The following is a 27,840-nucleotide window of genomic DNA, read 5'->3' on the forward strand; positions in this document are numbered from 1 at the left end:
TTTGGAAATAATTTTGATTGAGGTTTGCCACTGGATTCATCATCATAGAGTATTTTTCTAGTTGTATTAGGTTAGCTACACGAATTTTGGTCTTGCTCTATCAAAAGTCATACCCTCAATGAGTCACAAGTCCCCATGTCTTTTATCACTTATTGGGTGTACCGCAGTGCATTGGGAATGCCCTACCGCAACATATGTGGTTTTTTGTGGGGAATGTCCTACCAACATAAGCAAGATAATGTTAATTTAAGATTCATAGAAAGTTGGGCAAAGTTTTACAAGTGACTATCTATCTAGTCGATACAACCCACTTTTTTTATCTTGACTTTGGACGGGTTAAGGAAAAATATAAAGTGCTTAGACCTAGGCTTATCTGTGTTGATATTGTAGAGATTAAATCTTAAAATTTTGGCTTACAAAGTTATTATTGGGAGAGTAAGTGGAAAGTATCTCATGTGGAAGTAAAAAATATTTTTGGCTTAAAATAAACGTTATTTTTGGCTTAAAATAAACGACCAAATTTTTACTCGAAACTGAAAAGCATTCCCCTGAAATGTGAAGACCTCTCTCTCTCTCTCTCTCCCCTTTAATGTGAAGACCTCTCTCCTTCTCCCCTTCTCTGTCAATCTCTCTCTAGCATACGCTTTGTGTGGATCTCTTAGAGAGAGAGAGAGAGAGAGTGGTATCATTCGAAAAACAGAGGGATGAGAGAGAGAGAGGGGTTGGTGATGGGGGTTGTGAGTGTGGTGTTGTTGGTTGGGGTTGGGAGTGGGAGCAGCACAGGAGCGGTATTTGTGTTTGGAGACGATTTGTTGGATAGTGGAAACAACAACTACATTCCTTCAATGGCGAAGTCCAACTTCCCTCCTTATGGTCTCGACTTCCCCCAAGGCCCCACAGGTCGATTCTCCAATGGAAAGCTCCCCCCAGACCTCCTAGGTCTCTCTCTCTCTCTCTCTCTCTCTCTCTCTCTCTCTCTCATACATACATGAATACCACACTCCTTTCTTTTCTGGACACCATCTCTCTCTCACACACATTATTTTGAACAGCGGAGTTCGTAGGACTGCCTTATCCTCCACCATACACCGACCCGGCCACCGTTGGACCTAAGATCCTACAAGGGCTTAACTATGCATCCGCAGCTGCCGGAATTCTCGACCAGACCGGCCAGCACTATGTAATCTCTCTCTCTCTCTGGCCAGCACTATGTAACATCTCTCTCTCTCTCTCTCTGTCAAAATGACCCATGATGAGCATCCACCATCCACACTTTCGCTGGACATTAGAGATTGGACCCGAGGGATCATAACTTAGTAACAATCCGATCTCACTGGGGAGATATCGGTCCAATCACCATCCAACCCCAATATATAACTATTTAATGCATTGCTATAGTACTTTCCCTAGTGCGTACCGCATTGTCTCTCATATAATGCCTACATATTCGCTAAAATTTTCAATAATTCATGGATTCTCCGTATGTTATAAGTGCTTAAAATTCCCAAGATTTTTTTAAGGGTGAAGTAGTTATATTTAATTATGGATAGCAATGAGCCCTAGACTTAATTGGGGGGTGAGGACTTTAAATTTTTCCTAAATTTAATTGGTCTAAAAATGATAGGCATCTTAAACTTTCTCTTTAACCCGTCCAAATCTTAAGTAAAAGAGGTGGGTTGTGATAAGGTCGGCAGCCAACATGAAATTTTGTCAAAACTATTCGTGAATTTTGAATCTACATTAGTGGATCAGGATTCATGTAGTCGACTTCAATTAGTTGGAAAAAGAATTTGATGATGATGAATAAGCCCTAAAAAATTAAAGCTTACGCCAGGTAAAAGGGCAGCCCTAATTTAGTAAACGAATTAAAAAAAGATGGTAGAAACTCAAGAATATGGATGATTCCGGGGTTCAAGCATTTGTCTCACTAGAGACTGATATGTACATTCAAACACATGATCATGCATACTGAAAATTTCACATTTCTGCTGCATGATAGATTGCTAGAATCCCCATGAACAAACAGATTGAAAATTTTCGAGAGAGCATCGGAAACATGCTGGCCATAGTGAACCAGAACACGACCACCCTCTCGGCCCATCTCGCTAAGTCCGTGTTCATCATAGCCATCGGAAGCAACGACTACATGAACAACTACCTCCTGCCGGAGCTATATTCGTCGAGCGCACAGTTTACGCCGTTAGCCTTCAGCGACATGCTAGTGCGGCAGCTCGCCCAACAGCTCATGGTGGGTATTTTGGTAATTTCTCCAGCTCCATTTAAATTTTTAAATGCATTTGTTAGTTCTGTAGCGTAAAGGACTAGGGCTTTGGTGCATCTGCGGTCTCCTTCAAAAATCTATCTCAAAAATGGTTTTGGGGCTACAATTTTACAAGTCGATAACATCAACCATCGCGACCATGAAAATGAAAAAAAATGCATAATAAGCCTTAAAAATAGATTATTTCAAATATAGCTTTGGCTGCTTTCTTTAAATTTTTACCGATCATCGGATCTCCGCTGCTTTTTTGAGTTGCAAAATCAGATCTTCAATTATTCTTTTATTTTTTTTGGGTGAATCACAAAGTGGTTTGTCCGTAGCGGCGATTTGGGCCCTTATCCTTTGGTGAGAATAGAGTCAAACACTTCCATACAGAGCTCGGCAATACTACCGCCAAAGTCTTGCCGGCAATACTACCGCCAAAGTCTTGGGCCATTTACTTTTGATATAGAGAACTCACAATCATCATTGATCATTAAGTTTTAAATGATGTGGTTAAAGATGTGTTGTCATTTTGGCACAAAATCGAAAATAAATTTTCTCAAATGTTATAAAGGATTTTATGTCCAATGACACTAAAAACGATTGTCACATCTTTATACCAAAAATAAAGAATCTAATATAAGATCCCAAAACAAAAATATGAATCCAAACATATATCCATCTCTAAAATGTATAGTTGGAAAGGGGAATAGGACATCATTTAACTTTTCTTTTCCATTATGGATAGTGGTGGCAATGGATCCCGACCCAACCCTCTAAGATACACAGTTGGAAAGGGGAATAGGACCTCATTTAATTTTTCTTTTCCCTTATTGATAGGGGTGGCAATGGACTTGGACCTGACCCGAGACACGAGGGGTAGACCCGATCCAACTCTGGGTATGAGTGCACTCAGTGGGTCAAGTCCAAGTCCAAATATGAGACCCGAACGCTATTTGGGTCCGAGTCTAGGTCCGGGTCCAAGAATATTTTTCAAATCCCAATATATGAAATATATTTAAATATAATTAAATACATTGATATTTTAATTTCTTTTGTCATCGGTCGGGTCCAAGTCCAGCCCGACCCCATCTGTTGCCACCAATACTTAAAGAAAGTAAGGAACTAAGGATAGTTTGCTCAATTTTATTCCGAGGGGCATTTCTGTCCTTTCAATGGTGTACTTAGAAACTCGGTGCCTCTGCTTCTCCAGCGCACTTTCACAAGCATTTATATTGACCCATCCCAAACGGACCTTACTTTATTTGATTGTCATCCCATATTTTGAATTTTGAATTTTATTTTATAATGCATCTATCATAAATGAGATCGGTTGGTATTTAATACCGTTGATATTAATTGGCTGCGCTTTGAGTAGAACCTAGGCTCCAAACAACTCAATTAGAACCTTCCTTCATTCAAAGTTTAAAGCTTTGAATGTGGTTTCAATACAGAAAATATTTTTTGATAACCTTAAAATATATTTTCATATTTATTTATAAAGTTTAAAGCTTCAAACAATGGTGTATATCACGAGATCTATGAAAACTTGAAAACTTTTAAAATTGACAGTCCAAATATACATTACAAAATACACTATTTTCAAAACTTAAAATCCATTTTTTTCTTATGTCCATGCATCTTGATATCGAGATAATCAATTTGAAGATATTTAGACGTTAAAACGACCTCTTCTATTGAAAGTTTTGAGGTAGGCTCGAATTTTATTGTTTAGTGCCTCGGCTCTATATAAACTTTTCCCATATTAATTAATATTGGGTGGCTTGGAAATTAAAAAGGACAAGGACAAGGACGCGGTTTCTGTGAGTCCTAGTAAACCTATGTAGAAAGGCTCCTGGTAAAAATACATTTTTGAGATGGATTTTTTACCTAATTTTTAAGGAATATATAATCTCTAATATAGAGATTGTGAATATGCAAATATGAATAGGTTTTAAAAAATGAAAATGCTAATTTTATGAAGAAAACATTTAGACCATTGGTTTGAACTGTTGTTTTTTAAGAGACCACCCGTTTGCATCCATTTTTTTAAGATGGATGTTTTATGCTTTGGGGTGGGTGCGGGGGGGGGGGGGGGGGGGTGTATACAACAATTTTCTATTTAAAAAAGAGGACTAAGAAGAATATCCTCTGGGATCCAAAATGATATAATTGATTTTCCCCCTAAAGAATCCCCATAAACTCTGCGTGCAAGTTCATGGATGGTCCGTCTCTTTATCTCATGCAAACTTATGAGAACAACGAAGGGAACCAAAAGCAAACCTAAAGGATGACATTGTAGCTCCCTCTCATGGATTGTGGACCTTCTAATATGGACAGGAAGTATCCAACAAGTATACGGATTCCCTTTCTAAAGGGGGCGGAATTTTGTCTCTGACTTTGTAATTTCCTTTTGATCTAATATAACTTTTGCTCTGTCAAAAAAAAAAAAAAAGGTATCCCACAAGTATAGTGTGGATTGTCGAAGGTTTAGACCATTGGACAGAACAGACATTGATTGACATTTCTGAGTTAGTAATCACCAGAGTAACATAAAATCAGGCGGCTGGCGATTCCAATCAGAGAAACCATGGAATCGCCTGAATCTCAGGGTTTTCTACTTTTTTTTTTTTTAAAGAATCTATTCATTTAATATAGCCTCGTCCAACTTTAGGTATTGCCCAAGTTGGATAGAAAAAATGGGAATACAATTCTGATTTTTGAATCACTGCTGTCAACTGTAGGTCAGTAGGTTCCCTACACAATACTTACAATATCCTCCCTACATTTCTATTTTTAGTGAAAATAAATAGAAAAGCCATATAAACAAGGAGAAGTGTTATATGTGTCAGGGGGCACGTAACTATATTTGCATCCCCCGAGGCATCAGACATCCAATCTTTAACCATCACTAGAAAGATTTTCTCGAATAATTATCATGTCCAATTTTAATTTTAATTTTTAATTTTTTTTTTATACGTACTAGTGATCTCCGTGTTAGAGATTACATATACCTAAAACGTTTAGTCTAAAATCCATCTCAAAATAGATCATGAAGAAGGATCGCATGTCTACATATGAGTCCTAGGACTTATAAAAACAGCATCCTGAAAACAATATATATAGATTTTCCTATCAATTTCATACATCTACAATATTTATAATTTCTTATGGGAAAAGTTTCTATACTATCCCTACGGCATAGAAGATCTATACTTCCCATACCATCCAGCCATCCAATTTTGATTTCACCGTTTGATCTTAAATCCGATGTCTCAAAGTATATTATTTTTAATTTTTTTTATACAAATTGTATGAATATGAAATTTGGTACATGCCATCTTCTCATTGGGGTGCACCTATAAAAAATATTAAAAATAATTTTTCGATAAATTATAATGACTAAAATACCTTTTGAAATTTTCAGGGGTATTTTGATCATTTTATTTTATTAGAAATTCTTTTTTTATATATATTTTTCGCTAGTGCAAGTTTGATAGAGGATTGGACACACAAAATTTCGTGCCTAAACAGTTTATAGAAAAAAATTTAAAATAAAATGGTATACAGAGGTGACAATGTGATTGGAGGAATATTTTGATAAGGGGAAATACATTAAGTTTTAAGTTGCAGGGGAAGCATAAAAAGCTTGCCCATTTCTTATTTAAGTATAATTTAGGAATAGGGGCACCACACAACAAGGGACACTGCCCACTCGTAATTTAGGGTGTATTAGCACCATGCTCACACTTGGTCAAGAAGTTCAGCTATTTTCTTTGGAAAAAGTGTAGTGTAGTATTTGTACGTCTTCAAACAGCACACTTACTGCTCCTCAATCTGATACAAACAATGGACGCTCAAGATGTGTCACTCTGATTGAATTCGACAGACTTGGAATGGCACTCCATTGTCATCTTGTCGATATCAGACAGTCGTAGAGCTGCTAGTGTAATGTTTTGAGACTAAACAGATACTACAGTATACATACTCTTACTGTAGTATACAAACTGTTCTTTTCCTTGACAGTTTCTCATCAGGCTCTGTTCTATATGGGAGCAAGGAAGCTGGTGGTGTCTTCGGTGGGGCCCCTAGGGTGCACCCCAAGCCAAGTGCACTCCAGTGGAGGGGCCCAATGTGTGGAGAGGGTGAACGAAATGGTCGTCCTTTTCAACTCTGCCCTCCGCACCCTCCTCATCAACCTCAATTCTCGCCTTCCCTCCGCAAATTTTGTTTTTGTTGATGTTTTTGGCATCATGTCTGACATCCTCATCAACCCCTACCTCTATGGTATGTATATAGTATGAAAGTGCCCATGCTTTTTACAAATAATTAGGGAACGTATACTATACACATCCTGATCAAGGAACACCGCGGGTGACACAAGATGTCATACACAGGTAGGAAATGTACCATCCAATCTCAAGATTATGGTGAAGTCCGTGAAGATGAACCATGGTTCATCTCCATTGCTCACCATGGAGAATGGACACTGAATGCTTCACTTGACTACCATGTAACATACACAAGGTGGTGGTGGTAATACCAGCAGTAGTATTCAACATGGTAGTTCGTAGAAACCCAACCAGAACCCTCTTGTAGAATCTTTCCCAAGATTTTCTTATTTTCCCTGAAAGAATAGGCAAGCAAAAATATAAAATGATCCATATGATCATGGTAACACTTAGCTCATGATACATAACCATCCAACCCATTGATCAGACAGTGATGGACTTCAGGTGCAAACTGTTACCACCTCATTCGGATCATAGTATATCTCCCCTAATACAAATGGTAACATTAGCTAGTGCTAACCATGATATATATCTCCTTTATTGTGCTTATGGGGTTGAAAATTAATTATATTCACAGGGTTCTCAGTGACACTGAAAAGTTGTTGTGAGGTCGGAGAAGGAAAGGGACAGATCAGCTGTGTACCATCGTCAATTCCCTGTGCAAACCGGAATTCTTACGCATTTTGGGATGGCTTCCACCCCACCGAGGCTCTTTACAGGGTAGTTGCAGAAAGGTCATTTTTTGGACCCCAATCTGATGCCTACCCTATGAATATCCAGCAGCTCACACTACAATAGCTCTTGCTTCTTCTAGTTCACTATCTCCTCTATATAGTCCTTATTTTTCCCTTTTTAAGTGATAAGCAGCAAGGAGCCATTTGTTACAAATGTTTTTTCTTTATTAAGTGATAATTAGGGTTTCACCATGACAATTAAATGTTACACTGAATAACTGTTACCTGAATATTCAACATCGTATCACTTTTGATGAAAAACTCATGTTGCATGGCTTCACTATCAATGGGCTTCAGATACCGGGTTTCTATCAGAAGAAGCATGAGAAATACCCTGTTCGATGCGCTGCACCAATAAATTAGTTGTTGTTTTTCTTTCCAAATAAATGCATGGAGAAAGATAGGTTAACATAACGAAAGCAGAATACAAACCAAAAAGAAAAAACTGAACGAGTTGGGGAAGATCCAAAGAAGAAAATATTATGTCAAACAAGAAAGTCTAAGAGGAGCATTGGACAGGTTTTGGGACTGCCAAGATAAAGGTTGGGTGATATTTTCTTTTGGGGTTCTTGGGGCGGGGGGTTGCCACAGAAATTGATAGTTAAAGAAACAATATGCCCTTAGCAGTACCAGAACCCAATGTAGAAAAATCTTATATACACTATTTCTCTCACACAAACACAAAGTCCACTCTTCCCCCCCTTCCCCACCACCAAAAAAATAATAATAATAAACCCGCCCAACCATATGTGTGTGTGTCTCCTGTGGGTGCACAAGCACACAAACAAGCATGTTTCTAGAGGACAAAAACAACCCAAGTCTGACCATAAACAAAGAAATTTGCTCCACTCTGAAGAAGGTTAATAGTCAGAATCTTAAAAAAAACCATTCCTTTTTTTTCCCATATGAATGTAAAAACGTTTACAAGGACCAAAGAAGAATGAGGGCTAGAATCCCAAAACCGACAGAAAAATGATATCATATAAAAACCAAAGCATTTGATAGAATGATGTTAACCACACATCAGCCATCCATTCCCTAAGCATGAGCAGTAGAGATTAACTAGATGGGTCCTATTAAACATTCATCCAGCCAGTTAGTCTCCTCTGTCAGTCGCCACAAACGACCAGCAGTGCAAATTGGTTATATGATATATTATACATCTAAGTAGAGTGTGGTTTACAACTTTCCTTTCCCTTCCTATTCCGATATAGGCAAATGAGCCCAAATAATCTCAAGAAGTATGCCTAAGATATCATTTTTCCCTTTTTCTCTTTCATCAAAATAAAAGAAAGATTTAGAATATTACCTGTAAAAGATAGCCATGCAGCCAATCCAATGTTTGAGGAAAAGTTGTTGCAGAAATGTTGACCACTGTCATACCCTGCAACCACAACTCGGGCCAAATAAATAAGGGAAACGCCAAAAGCCTGGGAATTAGCATTTTTATCACACTTATTCTTGATAAAAAAAGGTCTAGGTTGGAACTTCAATTTGTGACACTAAATAAGCAAATAAAAATGCTTGCCCGTGATTCAAATGAACAGAGGTAGTCCTGAATAGTTTTCAAATTGCTTATAAGAACATCCGGGTCCTGAAAAAATGACAATGAAAGAACGTTACCCCATTTTTAAATCATAAAAGAATACTATATAATTTTTTGGTGGGGTTTATGTAATGCATCAACCTTAAAAAATCAAGGTAAGACGCACCTCCAGGCCTTGCCAAAAGATGCAGTTCCAGTGCCAACAACCCCTATGATGTCCTAGATATCTATTTCAACCCTTAATTATGAAATTCAATGCTCCATAAATGGTGTAGATCGAGCATATTTATCAATACTTGAAAAACTTGCAAATGGAAAGTCACGTAATGTGTTACAAGATGCACTATTTCTAGGATTTGAATTTTTATTTTTATTTTTTTCCCAATTTCTGCACATCTCGAGGTTGAGATGATCAATTGGGGTTTTCCACGTCATAATAACCTTTTCTGGTGGTTTTTTGAGGTGTGCCTTACTTTTATAGTATGATAAGGTTGACATTGTATACAAATTCTTCCATAATTTTTTAAAAAATTATGTAAATTTCTTATTCCAAATACATAAATACAGTCACATTTTCCAAAAAAAGAATATTACATAATCAAGTCGGACACTGCCGGACATCTAATTGCATATAAGGGGCACTAAGCAGAGAAAAACAAGTTTAAATATTATATAAATTGTTCTAATAGAAACTATAGTACAACATTTGGTAATCCAAGAGCAGTATAGACTTATAGGTCCATTACACATTTTATCCCAAGTATCTAATCAGCTTCATAAGGTCACCCTGGACAAGTTGGCGGTATGATACTTGTTAATAAGCATACGACAGGTGCAATTCTCAAGATCACCAAGATATGAAGTTACAGTATAAAATGGAAGTATAAGAAAACTAGAAAGGTCTCCATCAAATCACCCCAACTTTTTTTTTTTTTTTGATAATGCGACCAGATTACCACTATCAAAGATATATACAAAAAAAGCGCTTTGTGAAAATCATAATTTAGCACCATTAGTTAAGTGCAGACATTCTTCTTAAGCCAACTGAATAGGTTCCTGTCAATGTCATACCTGAGCTAGACCTTTGTCCCCAAATGTTCGAGCGGATATCCATTCCTCAAGCAATGCCTACAAGTAAAGCAAAAAATTAAATTATGTATTAATGAAATAGATAAAAAACACTGGTCCACTGGCTTCACATCATATCCTGTGATGTCAAGAGGAAGCATACAACATAGATGACTTGGACCAGAGGGAACACAATCAACAATGGAAAATAAACACGTGGTGATGTTTGTAGGTCATACAAGATACGCGAAAGCATGACCACTTTCAGGACAGCCCTGGTGCTATCTATAACTCAATTTCCCCAAACTAGCTCTAAATTGGACAAAAAATGGTGTTGATTTTCCAAGAGCATGAGTTTCCATGGCCCTGTTAGATGCTTATGCCAAAAAATTGCTGGATACATCAATTGCTGGAAAATTCCCTAACACCCTTCCCATCATACTAAAAAGAGTATTTCCTATGGTGCAAAATCAAATCTCTTCTCATAATAGATTATATATCATGAACCAGCGAATAACAACTCGCGAACTCGGGCTCACGTGAGTCACTTAGACTCTGCAAGGCACCAAGTTTCACAATTCATGGGATTACTGTGTTAATTTTTCATAGACTCAGACAATCCCTGTATAAACTCGGCAGAGCTTGGTCTCTGGCCCTACCCGCGTCCAAGCCCGAGTCAGTGTGCTAATTAAATCAGAAAAACAATAATGATGCTCCCAGTCAATTAGGACAGGTAAAGGAGAAGAGCTGAAAACATATCCACGCATGCAATACTTGACCTTGTGATCAAAATCAGCCATCTTTAATACTATGGGGATGATTACTGGCTCAGCAGCTGGCTTTCCATTCTTTCCTGACTTTTCTGTTTTTGATTCCTGAACCCTTGCTGTGTCAGCTACAAACCCTAGAGAACATTATCACATTGAAATCTCAATAAGTAAAACATTATAATGTATTGGGAAGTTTCAAAACAAATCCTGGAAACCTGCAGAAATAGTACACATGCTTTAGAAACATGGCATCCCAGAACAATGAGGGATCCATCAATTTTTTCCCTAAAGAACAATTTTGTTCCTGATATGGTATTAGAAATGTCACGCAAGTGAGATTTCACTAAAATAGTAATTAAAAAAAAAAAAGAAGAGAAAATTACAGTCACTGTTTGACAATCATGTTTATGGAGCACCAGCTTGATTTACGCAAGTTTCTCCAGGCACTGCAAATTGCTAGTTTGAATGAACCCAAAACCAGCAGATTTTTGGATTATAGTCCAAAAATCAAGTGATAAGCAATTTGGGCAGTTTGGACAATAGCAAGTTTTTCAGATTGGGATCTAGAAGGGTTTCCTACTAAGGAAACATCTCACATGAAAATATTCAAGTCACACTTGAATTTTTTCAGATGACCCTTGAGGACCAAACACATACCATGTGCTCTCTCTCTCTCCCCAAAAAAAAAAAAAAATCCTCTAAATCTACATGGCATGCACTCTATCTCTCTGCCCATTGCACCTGAATCCTTGTTTACGAATCTCCATGGTCCACTTAAAACCCTAATATATCCTCAACACTAGGTTTGCATTGTGATTATTTAATGAATTCTCTACAACTACCATGAGAAAAAGTTTAGAAATAGCACCACCATCTTTAATGGCATTATTGAAGACAACCTTCATCACAACTTCCCCTTTCACAGGATTCTTCCATATGAAACCCTAGTCCCATCATCCATTCAGTTAGCTGAATGGACCAACCTGTTATAGCCTATAACTGCATACTAACCAGATTCATGCACACTAGTTTGATCACACACTTTGTAGCCATGACCCAAAATTTTGGTGGAGAGAGAAGGGAGAAGACATTGATAGAACCAGAGAGCCCAGTATCGAAGCCATGGGGCAAATGGATTAAGACCCTAAAGTGAGAATGGATTTTTGTGAACCAGAGGTGTACTTGAATGAAAACCAAATGCTCTTTCTGAATCCAGACTTTGAGAAGGGTTTGAGATCTTGATTTTGCAGGACAGGTGCAACGAAAACGAACTCGATCGGTTCTTGCCACGGCCACGGCCATGGATGCAGATAAACCAGGCTGAAGAAAAAGAAGGGACGGAAACAAAAGAAGTAGAGAAAAAAGGAAACACAAAGGAGTTAGATAGGGACGAGGGAGTGAGAAGGGTGAAAAGAAAGATCGAGCAATGTGAGGACAAGGAAGCAAAGAAGCGGATGCCATATATGTCTAAGGGTATGGCCATGGCCATCTCTCTCTCTCTCTTTCTCTCTCTCTCTCTCTCTCTCTCTCTCTCTCTCTCTCTCTCTCTCTCTCTATATATATATATATATATATATATATATATATATATGGGTTTGGCAAGAGCCATGCCTTGCCTCACTGAATTGGGGTGGCATTTTATTTTTTGGGGAATTTGTGGATGTTTCTTATGTGGTTTTACAGAGAAAGATTCAATGGAAACAAGAAGACGTTTTCGATGGGGTTGAGGGGGATTCTAAAAAAAGACTTTTAGAAAACACAACCAACTATTTAAGAGTTCCAAACACAAAAAATAAATAAATAAATACTTCAATTTTTTTTCTAATGTGCATTCGAAAATCTTGCAATGTCTTTTTGAATAATCATATTTTTTATTTGACATCAAGTTGTTCTTCCTAATATCTTTAGAAGGCATCCTTAAGGTTATCACAGGCAACAAACAACTATCAGACACATGAGAAAGTAGAGGAAAAAAGAAAAACAAAAGAAAATCCAGTACCAAATAATTAACCTTGGCATTCAAATGAGTTTTCCACAATTTCAAGAGATTCAAGATTGCCCATAACTTCTGAAACCTGGTCAGACAATTTTCCTTCTGTGCGCAAAGTCTCTGGCAAGGGCTTCTCACTCTCTGCCTCACTAACATTTTGGACGTCAGAAGCAACTCCTGGAACACTTCCATTTGTAGCTGCAGAGATATCTTCTGATACATTGTTTGCACAATTACCATTTGTATTCACATTGATCTCCTGATTTTCCTCATCCATTAAGTAAATACTCGGATCCAAATGGATTCCCTGTAAAAGTAGACCATTGCTCAAGCTATATAACTGAAAAGTGCAAACCAAGATTGTCCAAGGTCCTAACTCAATGAATAAAAAGGACAAAAAGGGGAAGAAAGAAGGAAATGGAGGAGAGAGAGAGAGAGAGAGACCGAGAGAGCTAGTGAGTGCGCGCATGTGAGAGAGAGAGAGAGAGAGAGAGAGAGAGAGAGTAGAAGGAAAGTTCTGTTACACCTGACAAAGTCTCAATGTGGAATGGTAAATGCTAGTCGATGCATAGAACTACAAAGTTCTGTTCACTTAAGATGCATGAGATTAAGAAATATGCCTTAAGGCTCGATTGTAGGATGAATGAAATTTTAGTCTATATTTCATTCCATTCATTTGGATAAGTAATTTACAAGAGGCTGAATGCTTGAATTACAAGATCTGAAAATTACCAGGGAAATTGAACCCCACAGCACATTTCCATGCACATTTGATCTTCCAAAGGAGTAAATTGCCAGTAACAAGCTCAAACACATATATCACAGACTAAATTGCTCAAACCATACCTCGATTATAATAGGTTTCCCATCTTTCATTGCTTTTTTTAAATCCCCAGCCAAACCTAACCAAATTATTCAAAAAGCAACATAAAGATCGTGTTAAGAGACAATTAATAACTAGCTTTAATTAGAGAAAAATAGCCAGTAATCAAATTCAAAGAATGACAGAAAATCAATACATACCTTTCCGGACAATTCTGCATTCTCTACAAAATTCAGTTACGAGTTCCTCAGAGGACTCGAAATCTCTGGCCCATACTGGAGTTGAAGTCAATGGAGCACTGCAAATAAAATTAACAATATGATAAATAATCTTTCTGACGCATGACATCACTGATGTTGTCTATGAGGTACCTAATGTCAGCCAAATTTCGTGCAAGAGTTCTGAAAACTGCTTAAATGAATGAATTCTTGTTGTCAAAGAGGTAATAATATTCAATTACTGGCATACCCATTTGCAACATTGACGCATCAGCATCACAGGTAAATTTTTGATGAGGCACTGTGTGTGTTATAATAGTTGATAATTAGTTAACTGTCTTTCTGTTCTTTTGAGCCCATAGAGGCTTCGATACAAAAAGTGCAGAAGAAATTGCTCTACCAAGAGATTGATGAGAACAACAACAAGGGCTGAAAAATTCCCAATGACATGAACAAGGACCCATGGTCAGGGCCGCTCCTGAGCTCCAACACAAGAGACATAGACTATACACCCTGAATCACGTAAAGAGACCTCAGGTCTAAGGAATTAAGAAATTCGCTAAGACAAAGACAAAAGGGAATTTTTCAAAGCCAACATTTCGACTCTTCTAGAATCCATGATTGCAAAAAAATTTGCAATACAAAGTATAACCAAACCTGCACTCCTCTAAACAACCATATCACAGACCCAGCACCATTCCTAACATAAGTAGAGAATTACATTTGTCTATCAGAACTAGCTTAAGGTAAACCAAACTCAAGAAGGGAGCCAAGACTCCCGCACTCTGGATGCCTCGGAGCTTAGTCATCATCATCATCGTCGCCGTCATCATCATCATCTGAGCCTTATCTTAACATCTCCAAGCTTAATAGGTCCTCCAATTATCAAACAGCTACACTGATGCTTGGGGGTTGAGCAAAAGAATGACAAAGGCTTCAGTAATCTTCTAGCATATTCTTTCATAGTGCTCAGAGGCCCATACAAGTGAACATCAAAGAATGAGAAATATGCCCTTTGGCAAACGTTCAATTACAAACGTGTCCAATATAGGATCCATATTCCAAAATGGGCTTCAGTAAAGGAAAGTATATGTAAGTGACCACACACATACAAACACACCCAAAACTTCAACAAGCTCACCCACCCTAACTCCTAAAACAGGTCATTTAGCCACTACCAATATTTCAGTCTGACAAATACATAGTAATGTCCTCAGTATCTTGCTCCCATTCTTTCCTTCGCTACTCTCATCATACCACCAAGGGAAGGCATTATTTGAAGTCATCCAACTCCACATGTCCATTTAGCACAAATTCACTTCCAACTTACAAACACATGTTGCAAGGTATGGCCCATGCTAGCCCTTGGTCATTTATAAAAGGCATATATTACCCTAAATAATTGGGTTAGGGCTTCAATGATGATGATGATGATAAATACCCGCTCAACAAATAGTTGCATCCCATCCAATATGATTTATATGGAATGCACACAGATATGCATGCATTGTGCAAAGAGAGTCCAGTCAATTTACAACTTAAGTTTCTTACCTCGCATCAAGGCCTTGCAATTTGGTCATTGCCGTTGCTAATGTATTGGTCACTTATCATTTGAAGGCATCTTGAGAATTTGGGAATTGATATATTCAACGTGGAATTACTGTTTGACAATAAGGGACTTTACTAAATGACAAAAAATACCACAGCTCGTGGTAAAATCATACTAAAAAACACTCCTCCCACATGCCACGAAAATGCCCATGGTCCTATTCCTACATACAGATATGCTAGACCACCCTCATAACATGCCACATGTACAATTTAAAATTTGTTTAACTGCATATGTCATGATTTGCTGTGCGTTAGGTGCAAGAAGTCAACAGAACTTTAAGTATTAAGCACAGTTGTTACATGCATTAGACTCCTCAACAAATGACTTCAATTTTCCCCCCAAACCTCAACTAACAATATTTGATGGCATATGCATTAAATAAAAGTAATCCAGGTAAAGGACTAATCTGTCATGTATGTTCACCCATTGATACATGCATATTCCAGTATGGTTAGATCTTGGAAAAGGGATCTAAAAGTAACTCTGTTTACTGTCTAGCTCCAACCATCATCCCTAGATGGTGAGATAACAACAGATAGATCATAGTTGAGTCTAGGGCACAGTTTAAACTGCATCTTAGAGTGGAATTTCTATAGATGATACCAACGTACATTGCCTGCTCTACCACTTTGTTCCACAGGAAATTAAGGGTAAAAAAACTCATTAAGTGTCAACTTGCTAACTTATCAAATATAACAACATTTCTCACTTTAAGATACATACGCACTATAGAAAATATGAATAGCAACCCATGAAATTTCCCTACAATCATAAGGTTTGACACACAGATTATCTATCAGTGCTGCCATTAGTTCATTGTCTTGTAAATTGCAATATAATTATTAGGTAAAATTATGACTAAATCTCCACAAGGAACAAAGAAAAAGATAGGCGCAGATACAAACTTACTCGGTAGACGTGCGTAACAACTCATAGACCATGTCTGTCTGCATAATGGTTTCACAAATCATACAGTAAATATGAAAGCAAAGAAGATGACTGAAAATTAAAAGTAAACACAAAGTTTTGAGATATGAAATAAAAATGTCTCACTTGCAAAACATTCGGTAAGTTCAAACGCTGAGCAAGTTGGGTGGCAATTGTACTCTTCCCAGAGCATGCCGTCCCACACACAAGAACTACCAAAGGAACTCTCTGGTGGTGAAACCTACAATAAGTATAACAAATACAGTTTAAACAATTAAGAGGCAAACAATTGTAGAAAAAAAAAGGTATCTGATGTTCAAATGCGAATGGTTAACCATTGGAAAAAAAAAAGTCGATCATAATTTCATTCACCAATAGCAATAAATACTCAACCAAAGATTAAAATTTAAAAACGAGGGCCTAATCATAAAACAATTAAACATAGAAAGACGTCAGTAAGCAGCTCATATGCAATTCCAAGTATAAACTGTAGTGGTTTATAAAGTTGTACCTTGTAAAACATCTAAAATGGTTCACAATTGTGTTAGGCATGGCTCATAACACTATAAAACAGTATACAAGCACAGGCACATAAACACATAAATTTACTGGTGAGAAAAGGTTGCTTCCCTTCCCAAAGTAGCTTCTTTCACATGGACACTTGACCATCCATATAATTAGATGGTTAACGTCCCATGGGACCACATGTACAATTTGATCGTGAATACCAAATATTTTGCTGATTTTATTTTGACAAATACGGGAAATGAGCATTTCAAGCCTTCTTTTTTTTTTCTTTAATAAAGTTATGAGCTCTTGAAGCTTCAAAGATCCCTCTTTGTTATTATTTCTTAGTTGATTTTGAGCTCCAATATGTATGAGGGGCTACCTTGTTGTATAATATTTCGAAACAAATAACAAAATAAAAGAATTCAAAATATTTTAGATCAACTTTTTTGGCTAGGTATTTCTTTTTAGTTAGTAGCATTCATTGTTGTAAACATTGTGTAATGCATTCTTTTGATGTTTACTTTCTTACAAAGTATTGGACTGCCAATTGAGATATCAGATGTCTCAGTTTTTTATTATTCTATTCACTTAGGACTTAATATAGTGTTATGCAGTGATTTAAAAAACACTGGGTCGGCATGGAATTGCCCGATCCAACCCTGAAAACGGTCACCCCATTCCGATTCTACGTATATATATAGGAAAATGGTTGAGTCTAGAAAGGAACCTGCGATTCCGCACAATAAAACGACGATTCTCTACAGTAAAACGGTGCTCCGGACCGGTTTTGAGGGTGCTCGATTTGGGTCACTAATCCGTTTTCTAAATCCCTGTGTCGCCATGATTGTTTTTAGAGCATGAATTTGAATCTGCTTGCTACATCTGTGCATACCTAGTAACCTTCCCACAACTTTCAATGTAATGCACTTTTTAATGTTTTATCTTGAAATTAAATTATGTAATTATCTCATTCAAAGGTTAAAAGGTATAAGAGAATACAACCATGGATGCAAATTAATGATTGTTCACTGGAGAAGGTTAATCCTCTAATGGAGGAGCTTGTCATTACTAAAGGTGGAAGCAATGACCCACATGAGGGTATAATCCAAAAAAAGTGAACTTAAATATTATACTAATTACCCTTACCAATTTCCTCTGTATACTCTACCCCTTTCATCAATTTAAGGTTAACATTCTCAATATATATATATTATACTGATTACTGAATATGCCAATTGTGCAAGGCTCATGTTCAACGGGGTACATTCATTATCAAGGAAAGACATCTTAGTTATCACCTGAAAATTTGTATGTCAAAGCATGGTAAACATGAAAAGAAACATGACAAGCAACGGAGGTGCAAATGAGGGTTGGATGCAAGGACAAGTTGTAAGCTAAGAGAGAATACCAGTGGATGTATTATGAGTTGCATAAAGAAGCAGCATCATCCTCAAGACACCAAAGAAAGTATATCTCCTATGGACACATCATAACATTCTAGAATTCACACAATTATCAAAAATAAAATAAAAATAAGACATTATGTAATCCACATAATTATAAATGTGTATGATTCAACTCGGGTAACCATCCCCCAGAATGATGGATATTTAATGCAAGTCGGCAGGTCAACCAAGCAACGTTGGGATTGGAGCAAGACCATCAAAATCATATATATGGTACTCGAAAGAAATCAAAATTAAAATAGAGAAGCACAGGTTTTGATGAATTTTTTAATCATATGCATATGAAGAATCCATCCTTCGTATATAACAGTCAGGTCATTGAAAAAGGCCACTTGACTAATATCCAGTGGAGTGATGGTCGGTCATGAATTTTGTACAAGTACTTTTGGGGTGTGATAATATTTGACACCACTTAAACTAAGAGTTCCCTTCTCTCAACAAAGGATCAATCGCTTGGAGTTTGACCATTTACACGAGGAGATGACATAGTTTCGAATTCCTTTTATTGAGGATGAGAAAGGCAGCAGTCATTGCTATGGGGTCTGAAACTGCACCAGGTCCCGATCGTTCCACCATGCCTTTCTTTAATACTTATGGGAGTTCGTGTAGGGGGATTTGGTTCTTAAGTTTAATGAGTCGCATGACAGAACCACAATTCACTAGGGAATGAGAGAAACTTTTCATGACTTTGATTCCGAAGGTAGCAAGCCCATTGGATAAAGGATCATTAGCCAATTAGTTTAGTGGGAAGCCTTTACAAGTTATTAGCAATTGTGTTGGCATCTAGATTGAGAGAGGTTCTGGGACATGTTATCTCACCAGAGTGGGGATCTTTTTGCGAGGGGTAGGCACATTTTGGACAACGCACCCATTGCCCATGAGTGCATTGACTATTGATTCAGGATACGGGGGATGTGCACCTAGGATTGTATGTAAAGTTGTCATGAAGGAGCCTAAGGTCATGTTAACTGGGGCTTTTTGGATAATGCAAAGAGGAGAATATGATTAGCGGAGAGATGGAGGAGAAGGATTTCAACATATTTGATCCATCCTCAGTTGTTAGTGGTGGTGAATGGGTCGCCACAAGGATTCTTTCGAGTACCTACAGGTTTTAGGGAAGGTGATCCCTAACTACCTTTTTTGTTTATAATGGTTGCAGAGGTTTTCAGCAAGTTACTCCAAAAGAGTATTGGATTGTGGAGAGATTTCTGACTTTCGTGTTTCATGGTGGGCCTAGCATATCACAATTACTCTCAAGTGTTGATATACTTGTATTTTGTGATGCATCTATGGATCAATTTGATAGATTTTGGTTCATATTGTGATGTTATAATATTGTAATTGTTCTTAAAATTAACTTGGACAAGAGTTCACTGATGGAGGTTGCTATAAGGTAGGACGAAATGTTACTCTTGGCAGATAGACTAGGGGTTCAGTTTCCATTTCGCTTCGAAAATATTTGGGCCTTCGACTTTGCAGTGGACAGCCAAGTAAGAGTTTATGAGGCCATGTGGTGGAGAGGTTTGACAACATGGAAAGACAAACTGCTATCCTTTGTGACGAGGATTACACTCTTAAAGCCATGTTGGCAATGCCTCTTTCCATATCCCGAACAATGTGACCAATAGGCTGGAGATATTGCAACAAAAATTCCTTTGTAGGGGGAGTAGTGAGAAGCATAGGTTTCACATTCCTCGTTGGGAATAGCTATGTCAACCAACATGATACAGGAATTAGGTACGTGGAAGATTAGGTGGGCCAATTAGGCCCTTTTGGCCAAGTAGCTCTGGCAATTAGTTTAGGAGAGTTAAGGATTATGTAGAGAGGCTATTTGATGCGAATATGGCTTATCTGAGTTAGGTAGAGATCCAAGGATACAATTAGACACGTAGGGTTTCTGCAGTTAGGCATGTGATTATGGAGTATCCACTAACTACACATGTTAGACTGTGATGGGAACTGAGCACCAAAACGATTTTGGCCAAACATTTGGTAAGGGGATACCACACCAAGGATCAGATATCAGGCATTAGTGACCCCCTGACAGGGTGATTGATTGTTTCCAGGGGTTAGGTGGGTACAGTGACAAGGTCTGGCTTTCTGTAGGGATCTTCGAGATGATGAGGTGGAAGAGTTATAGAGGGATTTTTATCTGCGTTGGAAGATGTTTATGTGTCAATGGAAGGGGTAAATAGGGAGGTGTGGAGTTGGGACAGTCAAAGATACTTTCCTGCTAGACCCTTTTTACATGATTCTATCAAGTGCTGATGGCTACTTATCTAGTCTGAGGGTTGTTTGGAGGGTCTATGCTCCTACACAGGTCTGAGCTTTTGGATGGTTGTTCTATCGGAGGGATATATTAATGATTTGACCGCCTTCAAAGGCAGGCTATGAAGATTCCCAACATGTGTATTTTATGCCAAGCGGAAGACGAAATGGCAAGCCACCTTCTTAGTCATTGTAGGTATTCTATGACCATGGGGACCAATATTCTCTTTGGCATGCAACAAGTGACCCATGCTTCTTGGAAGGACCATATGGTGAGGTTTGTGAGAATCCTACCTAGGGTCAAGTGCTCTAGCAATTGAGCATTATGGATATTTTTGGGTGCATTAGGTCAGTTTGGCAGATTTTGGCCTTCTCCACCCTTGACCTTACATTGAGTTGCTCTGGTGGAGGGTACTAGAAAGCTATATTTTGATGGATGCGAATAGGATAACTTGAGACCAGCAGGTATGGCTCGGATTTTTAAACATGAAGAAGGTAGGAAGCTTAAAAGCTATTCAGGCCCACTAGGATATGTGATTATACATTAGCAAAGGCTCGTGCATGTCTTACAGTTCTAGGGATCTATCTCTTCCATTTAAAGAGTCAACCGATAGTAGGAGGGGATTATCTCAATGACATAAGATGGGCCTCCGAAGAGTCCTCTATTCCATGGGGTTGTTATGATATAAGGTGAGATCTTCGACATTTGTATCACAGCCTTTATGCACATTATTAGGAGAGTCAACCAGGAGCTGATGCCCATGCCAATGAAGGGGTTCTTCTTGAATCACTCTATGTTGTTCAAATCTTGATATGTTGTCTTGACATCTCTTGACCTTTGTAGTAAATTTTTAGCCAATGATTAGAGGGAAAAAAACATATGGGATGCCTTCTGCCACAATTTTTAGAGTAAAACCTCATTTTAATACCATATCTTTAGGATTGTTGCTTCACAACAATAAATGATTTATTTGATAAATAGCTTGAGCTGATGAATGGAAACCAACTGAAGCCAATTGTAACAGATCAAGATCCAGCAATTGCTCCTCAACTGCAGAAGAATTCCTAGAAACCAGTCACCATTTGTGCAAAGTAGTACATATTCATTAAGTACAATGAGGCCATTAGAAGAATAAAGAGAAGTTAGTCCTTCAAACATGGTAGCGGAAAAATCATTTCTCCATGTCAAAGAGCCACAAGAAAGGACCATAACAAGAGGTCCAATTAAAAGAGAGAGAGAATGGCTTTGTTGTGGAAGTCTCCTTCAGAGGGCAGGACTGGTCTAGGGTTTACAAAGAGTCCAGGGTTTAAAGTGACTGGCCTAACAAGTCTATGAGGATAAGGCCAAATTCGGGTTTACAGGTACAAAAGACTTTGAGCATCAAATGCTTTTATGGCCAAAAGCAGTCACCGCGAGTGTGGTCCAATCAACTCGGTAAGGCAACGATTGCCATTGGATTCCACAGGAGCAGTTCTATTTTTTTTTCCCTTCATTGTAAAGAGAAGACCTCAAGGTACTTACCCTCCAAGCTGATATTGTAGCAACAGGGGGTATTAAGGACAGCGTATTATCCCTCAAGAAGCACCTTCACCAAGAATTTGACATCAAGGATTTTGGGGCCTCTTAAGTATTTCCTAGGCATAGACGTTGTGACTTCCAAGCACGAGATATTTATTTTGTAGCAAAAATATACCCTTGATATCTGATAGAAAATCAGGAAAACAACAGCTAAACCTCTTATCCACTTGAACCTAATATCATGTTGGATGCAACTTTAAGAGAGGACCTCAGTGATGTGGGCATTACTAGAGGTTAGTTGCTCCCCTCATGTATCCAACCATTACATGACCTGATATCACTTATGAAGATAGCAGGGTTAGCCAGTTTATGCATGCTTCACAAGCTTCACATTTAGAGGCAGTTACACATTTGAAATACTCAAAAGTAGTACTAGTAAGGGTCTGGAAAACTATGTTTAATTGAACTTGGAATGTTGTAAACGGGAAGACTGGAAATTCACTCATTTTGACCATTCATTGTGGCTTTCATTGATGACAGAGCAATATTTGTTAAATTTATGAGATTTTGAAATCATAGCTCACTCATAGTAGGTCTAACAAATGGGATGGTTCAGATCACATAAAAAGAAAACAACATGCTACATTTATTCCTTCAATCAGAAGAACTACTTAGGAGATTTTTTCAATTAGAAATTTTGGGAACCACCTAAGAATCACTAGATGATTATTTTCAAAAGGAAAATTTTGAAATTTGAGTTTTCTAACACTTAGATCTCACCCTCTAAAAATTTGACGGTCTCTATTCAATCTTGAGACATTATTTTTTGCAAGTGTGTAGGGAGTGCAATTAGGAACTTTTTCTTTATTGAGGTTAATCTATGGGTTGCAGAGGTTGTGTCCCCAAAATTTGGGGTCCTAAAATTAATCCTAGGTGGGGTTTTTCCTGAGGGAGTAAAGGGACAGTATACTCCCATGGGAGTATAATAACTTTTGGCAAAATAAAAACTGCGGTAATTGTTTACCACCTCAATGTGGTTATGTTTCACGAGTACAACTCCATCAATCCCAACTCTCCAATCTTTACCCGATGGTTAAGAACGTGTTAAAGTATGTCCATTTTCATCTTTTCTATTTATTAGATTGAGCTAAAATTTTGGACACATATACTTCTCAGCCTACGTACCAGTAAAAGTAATAAAAACAAAAATTAATTAAAAATAACCAAAATACCTTATATCTTTTAGGGATATTTTGGTCAGTTTATTTTTCCTCAGTTAATTTCACAAATGTACCCCAATGAGGTGAACACAACTTCAAATTTTTATCTCATTCTGATTTTTATAAATTAAAAATAAATAAATTGTTCATGTAAATCTAGGTGAGTTTGACTACTATTGAAATGAGAACTGTGCACTTATCAGAAAATGAGAAGTTTGTACTGTTGAGTTCCTAGTTTCCCAATTGCCAAACCAGGAAATACTACAGTGCAATAGAAACTTCAGCTTCTGACTAAACACCCCCATGCCCAACAATTACACAGAAATGGGATATTCCTTCTTGGCCTAACAAATGATGTTTGGATGGTTCCATTTCCCAATTTCGAAGTACATGTAGAGCATTATTTGAGTAACAAATTATGCTCTCATCTATAATGCCATCAAATCACAATTACAAAAAAAAAAAGGGACAATCCTCCTTGGCCCAACAAGTAATTTTTGGATGGCTCTTCCATGATGACCATGGGCTAATTGAACTTGCTTGTCAAAAATTCAAATCTGCCATAAGGAGAGGCTAAGCCTCCACCCATATCACATCAATAGAATAGAGACACTCCAATAAGCAATAGCAAGTGGTACATGCGATGCATGATTCTATTATTGTTATTACAATCTCAAGATGGTAAAACTGCATAGTTCTTTTCCAATAAACAATATCACAAAACTTAACAACTAGGATTAGGCTTTCAACAAAGTTCATAATCATCAAATAGAAAAGAATCTCTCTTTATGTGTACATACATCCAAACTAATTCTAAGTTCAGATAAAAATAAAGTATTTATTAAAAGGCGAGTTTCCTTTTCCAATTACATTTTGAATTATATATCTCCAATTAAATTACTAGAGGAACTATTTATTACAGGAAGATATAGAGATTGAATTGGATTAGGAGGTACATTAACCTAACCTTCTACCCTAATGCCTCTCTCTCCAAAGGGTCCTACTTTAGTTCAATGCTGAGCGTACCTACCCTCAACTGTAGCTTAATATATAATATAAGCATATTAAGCCATAGACAAGGGTAGGGACACATAACATTCAACTAGAGTAACACCATTTGGAGAGGCTTTAAGGTAAGATATCTATTAAGGAGAGCCATAAAAACTGGGAGTTTAGCGTAAATTACTTTCTTATCTAATTCAATCTCAATTTCTTCCTACAATAAATGCACCCATTGATGATTGAATTGAAATATATAATAAGAAATGTAAATGGTGTATGAAATTCTCCCTTTAATAAATATTTATATTTTTCCAAACATAGGAGCAAATATTTTGGATGTTCCAACACAAAGAGAGATCCTGTCCTATTTTGATGACTGTTTACTTAAACCTAATCCCTAATCCTCAATTTTTTTAGTGATTTTATTTTTCTTAAATAAAATTATGCAGTTTTAACAGCTTGAGATGATAATCACAATAATAGAACACGCATCACACATGCCTCCTGCTATCATGTAGGATAGATAACAATCTCAACATTCTCATCATAGAATACTTTCTATTTTTTTGAGAAAGTTCTCATCATGGAATACTTATCATAGAACACTCTCATTTCTTCTCCTTTCTCTGATAAGGTTTGGAGTTTTTAAGCAACCATTTTGTGGGCTGCCATCTACTCCTCTGTTATAGGAGGCTTGAGCACCCAGCTAGTGGGGTGCAGCCTTTGTTTTTTGTCTCTTGAGGTTTGAGCACCCGAATTATAGGTTGCGACCTTATCTTTTTTGGTCTCATGAGGTTGAAGCACCCATGTTGGGGCCCGCAATATACCATTTTTTTAGCATATTATTTTTGTGCAGAGCCCCTGGCTTGTCGGATGCTCGAGACTCAACTCTCATGAGAAAATTGTAAACTCTATATGAGTAATATATTGTAACAGTTTTCTAAACAAAAAAAAAACACTAATCCAACCTTGGCGTCCTGTAGGAAATTCAGCTTCCTGCTTCTGATTACTTTAGAAATAACAGGACAATTTAAATAAGAATACAACTTGTCCTAGAACTTGGTGTACCCATGGAGAGGATACAACTTGTCCTAGAAGAACTTAAGGAACTATTGGATTCCTTTTTTTCTTTCTTTGTAGAGCATCAAAAACCAATATTATTGGGAAAAGGAAATATTACACTGATCCAAATCAATAGGCTAATGAGTTGACTAATGTCAGACCAACAAAGAACATCATTAGACAGTTAAAAATATTTTCTAGCATGTTCACATTGTAAAGCATGCTCTTATTCAGGGTATGGCCCTTGATAGAGAAGAATGGAGGAACATGATTCATGTTGCCAACCCCCAAATAATTGGGATAAGGCTTGGATGATGATGATGATGTTCATATTGTAAAGCATGTTCTTTTTTTGCTATCATAAAAAATTAAGCATGTTTCCCTTTGTTTATAAGCTATTTCCACAGGTCTCTTTTACCCAGAAGTTGCTTTTCAGTCAATCACTACGAGTAATATTCTACAACAATTGGACCTTCAATAAGATCATTTCCTTTTTAGCTTCTAGCAGCTTCAATGCTCATCTTTGCATTCCATACACTTTCCACATGGTATACATGAATGTCATGATTGTGAATATTTTATTTTCTTGTTTTCCCTAGAGATTGCGAAGATTTACATGCCAAAAAGTCCAAAGAAATTGCAGACAGGTATATCATACTCAAATAAGTTTTAACATTTTTATTTGTGACAAAGTAAATGCTAACCTGGTCATCATCTTATAACGATTTATATACTCCTCTCCATAGCCACGCCGCTCCATTAGCTGCAAACTAAATCTTATATATCAAAACGAAAAGAAGACATCATGTAATCATCTTCCTAATGATAAAAACCAAAGGAATTCTCATAGCTTCACAAGAATAAGAAAAGTCAGTTGGGTTCTCCACCAAGTGAGTAATTGAGGACTCAAATGCTTCAATGAAAGCCACTTCACACTTAGGACCAATACACAGATCTAGGGTCAGCATAAAGAATTGGCAGAAAATGGGATGTTGATATTTTTGTGTGAACCAATTTTAATTTTTGAAACCAAAGTTACCGAAGGAAATCATGGGCAGGAAAGGATGAGTACATTATTAAAAGAAGTAACATGAAATTGAACTGATAAATATTCGAAACAAATCATTTCTAGGAGGAAAATAAAATTTATCTCATAAAATGCTTATAATCATTAAGCATAAGAGTACGAAAAATACATAGAAAAAAATCATTTAATGCTTATAACAATCAATAAGATGAAATTCTATTGAATCAATGATACCTTAAATAAATTGGCCTCCAAATCTGACTGAGAACTGCACATAATCAACCCACCAAGTAATGAGTAAACGATACTAAGGAGTTCTCCAACAACTTTAAATTCACAAACATATCAAAGCCAAACAATTAGAAAGAATTAAGATATAAACACAACGAATCGAAAAGGTGATTGAAAAGAGAAAGCTCGAGAGAAGAGAACATACACATCTAGAAGGCTATTGTCTATAAGGAGCTTCTTGAGTTCAAGAGCGATTTTGATGGCAACATGATTGGGAATCTGAAACAACCCATATAATCAATTCAACTTTCTCATAAAAATAATACCCAACATTGAAAGGATATCCCAAAAAGAAAAATTCATATTGTTCATTGAGAATATATGCTTGAGCATAAACCACCATAACAACAACAATAAAGAGAAAGTAAACCAATGTCACTAATAATTAATAAGTATTTCTACAAATAAAGTAGCTCGTTAACGTTTTTCCTGCATTTTCCATAAAGATCACAGCGACTAATTCTTGCAGTCAATCAATTGGAACAAGTAGGTGCAATCATCATAGAGACAAATACGATAACATGAACTTATATTTACATGTATTAGAGAAATAACAGAAAAGAAACGTACGAATAATTACATAGAAAAAAAAGATAAGAGCAAGAAAACTAAAGAATCAATTCAATACTCACCTTAGTGACAGTTAGCATTCGACTGAGGAGAAATCTGGATAATACATAGTAATGATCTGCATTATCGCCGAGCCATACTCGTACCTGAATCAATATTTAATAAAATCAATCGACTATAAATTTTTAAGCATTAAAGTGATCTACAAAAGAAAAGGAACCCCAAAAAACCTCTCTCTCTGTGAAATCCTGACCTTGACGAAATCGTATTTGGAAGAAGCGTTTCGGGAAGCAAATCGCGCGGTGGGGAGAGGAAAATCGTCGTCGTTGTGATCAAAATCAACGGTTGGGGAGTGATGAGGAGGAGGAGGAGGAGGAGGAGGAGGAGGACTACGAACTTGGACTCCTTTTCCCTTCTTCATTCCGCTGCTCAGAGTTTGCGTCACTACTGCTCCGACACTACCCTCCCCCTCTCTCTCTACCCTCCCTCTCTCTCTCTCTCTCTCTACCCCCTCTCTCTCTCTCTCTACCCCCTCTCTCTATCTCCCCCTGATTTCGTCGCTGCTGCTTCAAAGCTTCCCTCTCTCTTACTTCGCGGCTGATGCTCCTGGGCTTCCCTGTTCCGCAGAGCCACCCATGAGACCGAGGTCTGTTTTTACGGGG

The 27,840-nt window shown here is 37.4% G+C and overlaps 2 protein-coding genes across 18 annotated transcripts; one reads left to right on the forward strand and one right to left on the reverse strand.

Annotated features, from left to right (window-relative positions):
• The first annotated feature begins 513 nt into the window (after positions 1–513).
• Positions 514–7,550, forward strand: LOC18428823 (GDSL esterase/lipase At1g71250). Of its 4 annotated transcripts, none has more exons than XM_088856358.1 (5): positions 514–939; positions 1,053–1,180; positions 2,000–2,260; positions 6,301–6,550; positions 7,133–7,550. In XM_088856358.1, the coding sequence occupies exons 1-5, from the start codon at positions 705–707 to the stop codon at positions 7,351–7,353; spliced, it is 1,095 nt and encodes a 364-aa protein (XP_088712484.1). In that variant the 5' UTR covers positions 514–704; the 3' UTR covers positions 7,354–7,550. The 4 variants fall into 4 exon arrangements, with proteins under 4 accessions (XP_088712484.1, XP_088712485.1, XP_088712487.1 ...); XM_088856359.1 differs by having other exon boundaries at positions 2,000–2,248; XM_088856360.1 differs by having other exon boundaries at positions 542–939; positions 2,027–2,248.
• Positions 7,433–27,820, reverse strand: LOC18428822 (P-loop containing nucleoside triphosphate hydrolases superfamily protein). Of its 14 annotated transcripts, none has more exons than XR_016048053.1 (15): positions 27,432–27,820; positions 27,241–27,324; positions 26,754–26,827; positions 26,552–26,585; positions 25,995–26,053; positions 16,370–16,484; positions 16,226–16,263; positions 13,687–13,784; positions 13,510–13,565; positions 12,673–12,970; positions 10,683–10,807; positions 9,907–9,963; positions 8,818–8,883; positions 8,599–8,673; positions 7,433–7,623 (listed from the first exon to the last, which is right to left on the reverse strand). XR_016048053.1 is itself a non-coding variant. In XM_006838118.4 (15 exons), the coding sequence occupies exons 1-15, from the start codon at positions 27,597–27,599 to the stop codon at positions 7,573–7,575; spliced, it is 1,386 nt and encodes a 461-aa protein (XP_006838181.1). In that variant the 5' UTR covers positions 27,600–27,820; the 3' UTR covers positions 7,433–7,572. The 14 variants fall into 14 exon arrangements, 8 of the variants coding, with proteins under 8 accessions (XP_006838181.1, XP_011621370.1, XP_088712480.1 ...); XR_016048054.1 differs by having other exon boundaries at positions 7,433–7,635; XR_016048057.1 differs by having other exon boundaries at positions 25,995–26,060.
• Between the last annotated feature and the right edge of the window lie 20 nt (positions 27,821–27,840).

The sequence above is a fragment of the Amborella trichopoda genome, chromosome 13 (assembly GCF_054954075.1).
Source record: "Amborella trichopoda isolate Santa Cruz 75 chromosome 13, AtrichopodaSantaCruz75HAP2 v2.0, whole genome shotgun sequence".
Taxonomy (NCBI): Eukaryota; Viridiplantae; Streptophyta; class Magnoliopsida; order Amborellales; family Amborellaceae; genus Amborella; species Amborella trichopoda.

Excerpts from the sequence above, each read along its gene's own strand:
- LOC18428823 (XM_088856358.1), top strand. The coding sequence starts at position 705 with ATGAGAGAGAGAGAGGGGTTGGTGATGGGGGTTGTGAGTGTGGTGTTG. Across the intron at positions 2,261-6,300 it reads AGCTCATGGTGGGTATTTTG|GCTCTGTTCTATATGGGAGC; the intron begins GTAATTTCTCCA and ends GTTTCTCATCAG. Across the intron at positions 6,551-7,132 it reads CATCAACCCCTACCTCTATG|GGTTCTCAGTGACACTGAAA; the intron begins GTATGTATATAG and ends TTATATTCACAG.
- LOC18428822 (XM_011623068.3), bottom strand. The coding sequence starts at position 27,599 with ATGAAGAAGGGAAAAGGAGTCCAAGTTCGTAGTCCTCCTCCTCCTCCT. Across the intron at positions 16,264-16,369 it reads ACTTACCGAATGTTTTGCAA|ACAGACATGGTCTATGAGTT; the intron begins GTGAGACATTTT and ends ACCATTATGCAG. Across the intron at positions 13,566-13,686 it reads ATGCAGAATTGTCCGGAAAG|GTTTGGCTGGGGATTTAAAA; the intron begins GTATGTATTGAT and ends TAATTTGGTTAG.